At 40.6% G+C, this 10,258-nt stretch overlaps 1 protein-coding gene across 4 annotated transcripts in view; it reads right to left on the bottom strand.

Moving 5' to 3' along the window:
• Window positions 1-4,200: 4,200 nt before the first annotated feature.
• fndc5a (fibronectin type III domain containing 5a) overlaps window positions 4,201-10,258 on the bottom strand; it is a 33,742-nt gene continuing 27,684 nt past the window's right edge. For 2 of the 4 annotated variants that reach the window (XM_020608676.1, XM_020608674.1), the window contains 3 exons: window positions 6,314-6,403; window positions 6,003-6,136; window positions 4,201-5,560 (listed from right to left, as the gene is read on the bottom strand). In XM_020608676.1, coding sequence (XP_020464332.1) covers window positions 5,501-5,560; window positions 6,003-6,136; window positions 6,314-6,403 — 284 coding nt within the window. In that variant the 3' untranslated portion in view covers window positions 4,201-5,500. The other 2 variants (XR_002275579.1, XM_020608675.1) reach the window with 2 other exon arrangements.

The following is a 10,258-nucleotide window of genomic DNA, read 5'->3' as shown; positions in this document are numbered from 1 at the left end:
GAAGTTAAATGTTTGTTTTGGTTAAATTGCCATAAATGTATAAATTCAATTATATGTTTACTATTGAGGTCATTGTTAAAGGTGGTGTACTGGACTGTGTTATATCCAGAGGTGTTCCTGATATTATGACCCTCTCATGTATGTGGTTGGGGAGGACAGAAGTATAGACACACCTCTGAATATAATGTGGCCCAATACAGTACTACTCTTTAACTATAACCTCAATAGTAAACATATAATTGAATTTATACATTTAAGACAATTTCTCCAAAAACTGAAAAATGTTGAGCTTCATAAACAGAGACGTTAAGGTGGAAGTGTTGCATACAATTGTACAGGTGTAGCTAATAAAGTATACAATGTGACAACCGTGCATGTGCCCCATAAGAATTCCACACACTGGACTCAGTCCTGTATAAAACAATTTGCAGTGGTTTTCCTTCATGGCTGTTTGTGGTGTGTGTGTTTTTGTTAGTCAGTTTCAGTGTTCTCTGTATTTTTCTTTCAACTCTGCATGTAATGTTTTACGTTGTTGCATGGTTTTTTTTGTTTGTTTTTTAAGCACAGGTGTGTAAAACAAAATGTCATGACCTTTTTTTTTACCATATTTGAAACAGTCTGTTTTAATGCTTATCAAATTGTTCTTTTATTGTAAAATCTTAATCCCAACAGCTGCACAATATAATGCTTCATCTTTGTCAGTCTGCATCTACAGCGGTGCATAGGTACATGCTAACAGCAGTGACCCCTGGGAGCCCAAATTGTCAGCATGGGTTCCATTGATTGAATAATGCATGCTGTTAAAGTAATCTTGTCTGTACACATAGTGGGGCAGCCAGTTTCTGGTCAGCCACCCAGTAGACAGAGGTGTGTGGGTGTCAGTGAAGGCCTCGTGACATGTGCTCTACAGATGCCAGGACACGGGTGCAGCTCAGCAGCCACAGCACCTCCGCACACCTTCCAGCGGTCCCTCCATCATGAGCAGCATTTGTGCAGTGAGGAAGCTGTTTGTGTTTATCTGGCATGCCTCACAGTTCTCTACCTGTGTTAGGTTTTGTCATAACAGACGGTGCAACCGAAAACAAAAGAGAGAGAAGTCATGTGTGTCAGCTACAGAACCCCAGAGCCTCATTTCACCTCCTCAGCTAAGTGGTCAAGATGATTTGCTTTTGTACTGATGCATAGACAAACAATCTGTCAGACTTGAATGAGAGCCATGTGATTTGTTTTGCTACCGCAAATTCACGGCACGTTTTCTTAACACAAGTTGCTGATTTAGTAGTAAATGCATTTGCTTGAAACCACGTTGGGTGAATTTTTCAGGAGTCATGTCATTTTCAGGCAAAACTCAATTCCTCCTAAGTAACAGTAAAACAGCAAATTGTAGGTGCTTTTTTGATGGAAAAAGGTCTGACAGGTGAAGTCTTAAGGGATTCACATGCATTATTCATCACAGAGAAGGAATGTCTTCCTGGATTTTGAAAGAAATATTTTACCAGCCTGACTGTTCTGTCTAGAAAAGCTGATAGTCTAATGTTTTGGTTTGAATGTCACCAGTTAGTCTTGTTCTGAATAAAAATTGAACGGATTTTGTGGAAAATGTTTTTATTTAAGCATACACAAGTAAGCATACACCATGTTCTTCATAATTGAAGTTGAGTAACCTTGTGCATAATAGTTAGACCATGCTAGCCCTCAATAAGCAATGCCTGCTGTACACATACAGTGAATATAAACATGATAGCATTAATAAAGCAGTTCATTTATCCAAACCATGTCTTTGAAGATCTCATTCCTACTGTTACAAGAACCCGCATTGTGTACGTAGCCCTGAAAAATCCATTAACACTACCAAGCGTATTTTTCATGTGTTGTATCATACATACAGTAGCTTGAAAAAAAAAAAACATCTTCGGCCTTTGATTCCTTCAATAAAATCCTAAGTGGTTTGACACCACAGGACTCAGGTTGTTAATTATGTGATCAAAAAAGATTTTTCTTTTATAGCTGATGTGTTTACTTAACCTGATTTAACCACAAGTATCACTAGTGGCTGGATGTCCTGTAATATATTAAGAGTTTGAATTCAATTAGCTTTTTCATCAGGAGAAAAAGGCCATGTACAGCTGACTGAGCAAACTGTGCTGCGCTGTCAGCAACATGTAAAGTGTCTGTGTTTTGGTTTGACATGGTCATACCCCGTTTAATGTAAACTTCAAACTGAGACTGTTGGATTCTTATTTGTGTAGAAAAGCTCACATATACACATTGTTTATATGCAGAAGATGCAACCCAAGGAATGGTAAACATTTTGGGAAAATATGCTTGTTTGCTTTTTTTTTTTTTTTCACCTGAAGTTAGAGAAAATATAATCTATCATATTTATGTGATGTAACATGAGCCAGCAGCTGGTTAATGTAGCTTAGCATAAAGAAGAGCTAACATAGCTGTCACTAACTGTGTCCACTGGTTACAAAACCTCTGTGTGCAGTCTGTTGGCTGTCTTCATATCTCATGTACAGATATGAAGTATCAATCTTTCCACTAACACTGCAAGTAAGTGACCAAACATATCTACCAAAATGTCAAACTATTCCTTTAATAGTAAAATTGAACAACAACTTGCCACAGAATCAAATATTTACAGGGGCCATGTAGGCGTGTACTAAAATTTGAAGTTGATGCAGAGTTTAGAGTGAACTTTGAGTAAAATCTCTGACTGCTTCAAAAGTAAAGCTGTCAGCTGATGCTTTACTCATTTTAATGATTGGAGGAGTAAAATAAAAATGCCTGTAGGCAATGCTGCTGAGAAATAAATTGCTGGCAAATTTAAGCCATGGCCCTGGTTCAAAGAAATCATCCAGGAAAAAACCATCATCATGTGTTACTATGAGAATGGATGCCTGTTGATTGGAGAGCCCGATACTGGTGCAGTGTTCCTAGGGAAAAATGGATTCAACCTTCAACAGAAGAGACTTGAGTGAAGTGTTGATCACTCACCAGGTTTGTGCTGAGGACAGCTAAGCATCTGTGTTAATGAGTGACTCACCCTCTATTTCTCCTGCTGTGACTTTAAACCAACTCTTGCCTCTGACATGAATCAGTGCTTATTGGAGGAATGTAATCTTGAGGCTTTCCACTCTTATTAAGAGTAGAAGTAGAGCGAAAAAGGGGAGAGATAAAGGCCTGCCATTACGTTAAGCCATCATTCTACCTGCTCCGCTCAACCGTAACCTTCACCACTCTCTCATAACCACCTTTACTGCCTCTCTCTTCCACCACAATCAACGCCTATAAGAGTTGTGACCCATTACAAACACTTGCACACCTGTATCTGTCTGGTTGCAGTAAAGGCTTAGCCAGCATATAGGAGATATAAGAGAATGAGGAATGAGTTGGCACAGAACAAGTCTTAATCACTCTGCCTGTCAATGCAGATTTCCAGCAGCTGAGTAGAATGGATCAACCATAATGTTAGGAAGAGTATTTAAAATATTCAGCACTTTTCATCCCTTTCCCAGTCAAAAAGAGGCTTTGCCTATTTCACATAAACAGCACAATGACTAATATAATAGAAATACATAAGAGTAGAGGAGTTCTGTGAAAAGCCTCAATAACAGGACACTAACAATGGTGTATTAAGAAAAAGTCACCTATATTTTTGAAGTAGCTGTGCTCTGTTAAGACTTAAACACTTTCCATATTAGTCATGTTTCATTAAAACCTCTAAACTGACACTACTAAACAAGAATGAAATATAAAATGTATTTACACATTAATGCCCATTGTTTCATCCTCATTCTCAGAACTAGCTGAAAAGGTCAATCAATTCGTTTCCTTTTACTTTGCAAACATTTAAATATTGGGTAGAAGCTAAAGAATATGACACAAATGTCAGATACAGAGTTCCTCATCTTATTAGGTAAATCATAAGATATATTTTAAGGCAGTACTACTGAGTTTGAATCAGCCCTCAAATACACCACTTGCTCTCTTAAAACAAGCTTTGTTTTTTTGTTTTTTTTTTACAGCGTATAGAGCTCAGTACCGTATGGCGACAGTTGATTCCATATTGACTTTAGCCTCTGCAACATGGATGCAAATGTCTGAGAGAGAGTCTTGATAAAAGCCCTTCTGTCTTGGCGACATCTGATCAGGATGTTATTCGGAAGTCTCTGGACCCCACACCCACCCCCCCCCCCCCCCCCCAGTACTCGCCATCAGACGATTTTACAACAGCGCTGAAAAACGTTTTTCTAAAAGTTCAGAGGAGGGATGGGGATTCACCTTATATCTGATCTGTGGGTTGTTCATCTGTCTGAACATTGCATGCTGGGAGGTTGAGTTTTGGACAAAGAGGCTACAGAGTTTAGGTCCTTGCTCCCACACTCCACCGAGGGCTGTTATTGCTGATAGAAGGGATTTCTTTAGTCCACTCCTCTGTAGACATCCATAGAGTCCAGCCCCTTTTAAAGTTCATTATTTAGTTTGTCTCTTTGTCCTTTCCCAGAATGCTTTGAAATGCATCAACCTCAAAGAGAAGGACACAAGGAAACACTAAAGGGTTCATCCTAGATGTGGAATGTGACATTTCAGAAATCTTAAGCATGAAAAAGTAAGTGGATGTCAAAAATAAGTGTTCAGATCAGAGATGCTTTTCAGTATGAGTTTATGACTTTCATCTTCTTGGACTAAACTGAACTGGGTGAGTCAGCGCTGGTTATGAGCCAAGTGAATCCATCTAAAGCTGCTCTGGCGTCATCACAGCACATCCAACACATGGCTCTTAATTGGCCAGGTGGAGCCTTGATGTCCTGAGGGGGAAAACATTCCCCACAGGATGGCGAAAAGTTTCTGCCCAAGGAGTGGAGCATCTAAACTAAAAAAAGATACCAGAACAACAGGACTGTTCTGGTGGCACCTTGTTAAAAACCAGAGAAGTAAAACTACAGTGATACTATTGAACCATCTACAGTATTTACCTTTGATTAAGAAAACAGGATGTTATAGAGAAATTAGGTGAAGATGAGAATAAAGTAGGAGATGGTTTCGACAAAGTGGATGCAGCTCAGTGCCACCCAGTAATTGGAAATGTTCAGGTTTGTGGTTGTTGATAATTCACTGAATGACAGTGACTGAATGAGCGAGAGAATGAACAGGTCTCTGGCTTTGGTCCCTGGGGTTGGTTTCTCTGCAGTCCCTCCACCGCTGGAGCCAGCTGGTCCTCATCTCTGCTGCCCCATGGTACAGTAGTTATTGAGCATGGTGCAACCACTAAACTCTCCCCACAGTATCTCCACTGCCGACTGCTCTCAGAGCAGCACTGTGCCCCACCCCGGGAGCACGGCCATCCCGCCTCAGTGCCAGGCCCTGTGCCAAAGAAGAGTAGGCCCAGGGGCCTAGAGTCCCAGCCTCATCGTGACGAGCAGATGGGCTTAAAAGGGCCTGCTTGTTTGTGAGAACACAAAGTCTTTTGGATAAAGAGAAGTTGTCCTGGCAGTCACACCTCAATGATATTGACAGATGGCATCCTGCTGCTGTTGTTGTTGTTCTTGGGGAACTGTGGGAGGAGAGAGGGAGATTACAGGTATGACAATGCTGGAGGACTCACAAGAATCATATCAGCAACTTCTGCAATGAGGATGCTTCAGTACTCAAATGTTTTATTCATGCTTGTAGAAAGAGATTCAAAGGAATAAACATTTGTTTTGTGTTTCTGCACTGGTTTGAACACAGGGGATGAGTATGATATGGAGCTTTGTGTGCTGATCCAAAGAGAACCTAATAGAAGCCATGTTTTGAGCGTGTTTGCTAAGTGATGTTGAGGTTTGCAGTCATGCATGTAGTGTTGAAGCACTGTTTAGCCCGAAGCTGGCTTTCAGATGACACGGAGTGTGGATGAGGTGTCAGTGGAAAAAGTCTAAAAGCGGCCGGGACCATTCACCTGCCCGGCGCCGCTGCAGGGAGGCACCCAGGGAGAGGAGGAGGGGAGTGGGTTATACCTTACTACGCAACAGCCCCCCCGTTGGGTGCTCAGGAGTGCTGCACTCTGAGGAGTTTTTGGCTTTGTCCTTGTTATTGTTGGGCTCGTTGTCTTTAATTATGTCATACTGGCGACAGAAGAGAGCAATCACACCTGGAAGGAGAGGCAGCATGTATTCATGTTCAGCCACCTCTGGTTATCCTTTAAGCACAAACGAATGCAACCTGCTTTAACAAACCACAGCTGGATTTTCTATTTTGAGCAAGACTATAAGAAAAACTGCATGTGAAGCCTGTCTGATCCTGGGTTATTGAACAGTTTTGTCCTCACCTGCCCACATGATAAGTACCACCACAATGATGATGAGCTCCCCTGCCCTCAGCTGCGTGGTCTGGCCCACTTCCTCCATTGTCACTTCGTCTGTGGGAGTCGAGAGGAGACATGTTTAACAGTCTGTTACTGGAAACATAGAAGGACTGGCCAAAAATGTCAGAATAAATATAACTGGAAAACCGAGAACAATGATTTAACATGAACCACTATCATGCTGCCTAACTGTAAAGGAACTGTGGTCAATTTGTGCTGATCTGAATCACAGCCTCGGATTAACATTCATTTTATCAGTTCATTTTTTTCTTTTTGACACTGTTGTCCATTGTCTCACTATCTCTGATGCCCTTTCATAATCTGATGTTTGGCCAAATTCCCTTGCACACTGATTGGCCTGAGTTTTTGTCTCATCGCAGTCAGTTACACACAACCACTGAGGTGGCAGTGTTTCTTAGTCCTGGGGCAAGTCTGGGTTTGAGCTAAGTGGCTTGGAACAACAAATTATACAACATATCAGCAAAAATGTGTTTCTAAAAAATTGGGGTTCTAGCTGAGTCTAATGGCTGATACTTCAAGAACACTGAGCTTGAGGGGCAAAGTAGTCAGCATATTTCTGCAGCACAGGTCCCCTGTAATAAGAACGGACACATTGCTTTATCACAGAATGAGCACACAAATCCTGTGCTTGACATAAAAACTTTGCATTGGTTATCAGAGACGAGTTGATTTAACAGTACAGTGTATCAAACAGTAAACTTCTGATTTCAGTTACTTCTTATTATAACTAAGCAACTGCTGACGACAGTTGTCAGGAAAGGAAGAGTTATGTAGTTTTTTTTTTACTGAATGGAGGAGACTGACCTTGTGGAAGGTCTGTTTTAACATTCCTGTTTTATTTCATCCTTCTCTTGTGACATTAATAAGCATTTAAAAAGGATCAGTCACAAATGAATGGTTTCTAAACATGCACCTAGTCATTAGCACTGGCAAAAAAGTCCTGTGTGCTTCAGGGCTTTATTTGCCCCATCATAGTCAGCTAGCTAATAAGACCAATGTGGCATTTTTATAGCACTGGGAATACACTGGGATCTTTATGTTTCCACCTTAACTGTCTTCTATATCACAAAGTTAAACATGTCCAGTAAAATTGGCCTATATTATAGTCCAGCATTTTATTTAGTTTTCTACTGATAGACAGAGAATTGCTGGAATATGTACAATTTTGTTCCCAACCTTTTAAAGCTACCCCTAAAGGAGCCTAAACTACATTCTATGTACAGGTTAGTAACAACTGGGAAATTATGATCTCTGTAAACTTGAATAAGACTTGTTTTCTCTACAATCTTATAGCTTATAACACACTTCACAGTCATTTTAATTAGATCATTACTTCATCGCTGTGTCTGCTTTTCATATCCCCCACACTTGTGCCTACTGTTGTAAGTCTTGGCCTGTATCTCTGCAAATGGGACACTTCTTTTTCTTTGATGGTACAGTCAGCATTGCAGGGGCCCTAGCTCATCTGAAAGCCTGTTCCCTCCTTTACAGATAACTGGATGTGTACATATTTCTCTGTAGTCTTTATCCAAGGAATTCTTCAACTTGAAATTGGTATGGCTTCTGTTATAGTAGTAGTTTGCAATGGTTTGTCATGTTTGCACTGTACTGCTCTGCTCAGTCAGTAAATTCATTTGGGGTTCAACTGAGATATGTTCTGCTTTTATTTTACACAGCTGCAGTTCAAGGTCTGTACTCTTGAGATCTTGAACTTCCTTGCACTGTGTTTCCTGCTTGTTTTTCGCTATTCAAGCTTACCAAGTGTTGGTGGCACTATGTCGCAGCTTCCTTATTCCCTAAATGTTCTGTGCACTGATTACCTGCTCAAATCTCAGTGAAAGATTTGCACATCCATAAGGAGTAGTGGTACTTATTAGGTACTGTCTCATGTTGCAATTATGCCTTAAATTACAGGTGTAGCACACTAATGGCAGGGAACTGTAGTACAGGTACTGTTAAGAACCTTGGTTGCTATAGGAAGGCAGGTAATGTAACGAAATGATCTGAAAAGACTGACTTCACAGAGGCAGATATAGACATGTATTATGCGTGATCACTAATAGGCCAAATTCTGTGTCCCTGATGGGTTCAAAAGATCACAAAGAGGCAGAACATGAGGAGAATTGTGAATTGTTCAGGCTTCATCTAGACCATGCTAGCAGTTAGGATCATTTTCACAGTCTCATCGGTGTTGACATCACATATCATCAGGAGAAATATGAGTGCAAACCTGAAGCTCTTCTTTCTCATTGTCTGCACATGCAGTCTGCCTGTGGATGCCTGCAGGCTTCTTCAGAACAAAGCAGCAATATGTAGGAACCTTTTTTTTGCACTACTGAATGTTGATGTAAAGTGCACCGCAGCCTAGAGAGCACTCCTATCCTTTTATTAGATGCAGTGGGTGACATTTGGAGGACCCAGTGTGGCAGGAACCCCATGCTCCAGTAGCTTTTAGCAGCAAACAATTTTGCTGATCGATTGGCCTCTGTTGCCTGGTATTAACTAAGCAAAACACAACAGCCCAAGGCACCTGACACTGTTGCCAGCCTACCTCAGAGGGGCTAACCGGTCAGCTGTTAATGCCTCTGATGCTCACCAACCATTCAGTAGATGAGGCCCTGGGCTTAAAAATTTACAGCTTTAACATTTCAGTGCTGGAATGCTGCAGATATGTTAACTTAAATTCAATGAGATGAAGCAGAAATGATGTTATGGAAACCCTGACACAGGGGTTTGGCCATTTTGCCACATTTATAATCAAATTTAAAGTGCAAACCTGAAGCTTGTAGAGACAGCACTCATTAAAGGCACAGATGTCTGCATTACTACTGTGGTGTGACAATGACAATATAAAACTGATGTCGTGTTACTACATCAATGGGAAGTTAGCAGTATTCTTCTACTGATCAGAAACGTATCCTTTGAAGGTCAAATTTTCATGAAATAAACTGCATCTGATGTTTCTTTAAAGGAGAATTCTACAGATTTACACAGGAAAATGAGCTTATTAAAAAAAAAAAGTAAAACTCTTTCTGACACTGAAAAGCTTCCTGATGGAAGCTTTTCAAAGTTTGAGAAAATAACCCTGATGGGCTTTTGACTCCACAATTACAGTACAACACAAAGCCAGAAAAGCACAGTTTGGAGCTTTCACCCACACCAGGGACTAAAAGTAGATATATTGTTTATTTCGGCCTGTGTTGCTTCAATTTTGACCGACTTTAATTAGGTCAGTGGTCGGTCCACCAATTTAATTAAAGTCCAGGGCTCCGGCAGTGGAGGGCCACTTCACCCTGTATAGCAAAACAACTTGTGACAAAACAACTTCTGATTTTGGTTTTCTGCTGTAAGTGTAAGTGGCAGCTTGTGCGATACTGTAGCGAGAGCAGTGTAATGCAGAATAATGAGCGCTGTTGTTGAAATTTCTCAATGTTCATTAAAGGATACGAATTTTGCTAGTTTCTGGCACTACCATAAAAACTTCGATAGACAGAGCAGAGATCATGCACATGCACAGTGTAGCCTTTCTTACTGCAGAGACTGTAAAAAATGTTGGCCATTATTCGCCTTTGGAACTTTTGTTTAGAGAAAAAAAATACCTCACATGATTTGTGAGCATTAAATATGTCAGCCAGGGCAGCGGTGCAGCTCACTGGTGTGTTTTTAATAGTTTTTGGACAACAATTTAAGTCTATGGCGAATAGGCTAAGTCAGTTTCTGGATTCACAGACATTATGGTGAGTAAACAAAATTCAAAGTTGATTTTAGTTTCTGTATGATACGTTTTGAAAACAATAAACATAGAAAATCATCAGCCTTATCATTTATTATTCACAGTGCCACCTTGCTTTCTACAGTGTGCAAACTCAACAGCTGTCAGACCTGCTG

The sequence above is a fragment of the Monopterus albus genome, unplaced genomic scaffold, assembly GCF_001952655.1.
Source record: "Monopterus albus unplaced genomic scaffold, M_albus_1.0 scaffold94.1, whole genome shotgun sequence".
NCBI classification, from domain to species: Eukaryota; Metazoa; Chordata; class Actinopteri; order Synbranchiformes; family Synbranchidae; genus Monopterus; species Monopterus albus.
Note: the sequence above shows the minus strand (reverse complement) of the source record. Positions and strands in the feature narration are given on the sequence as shown.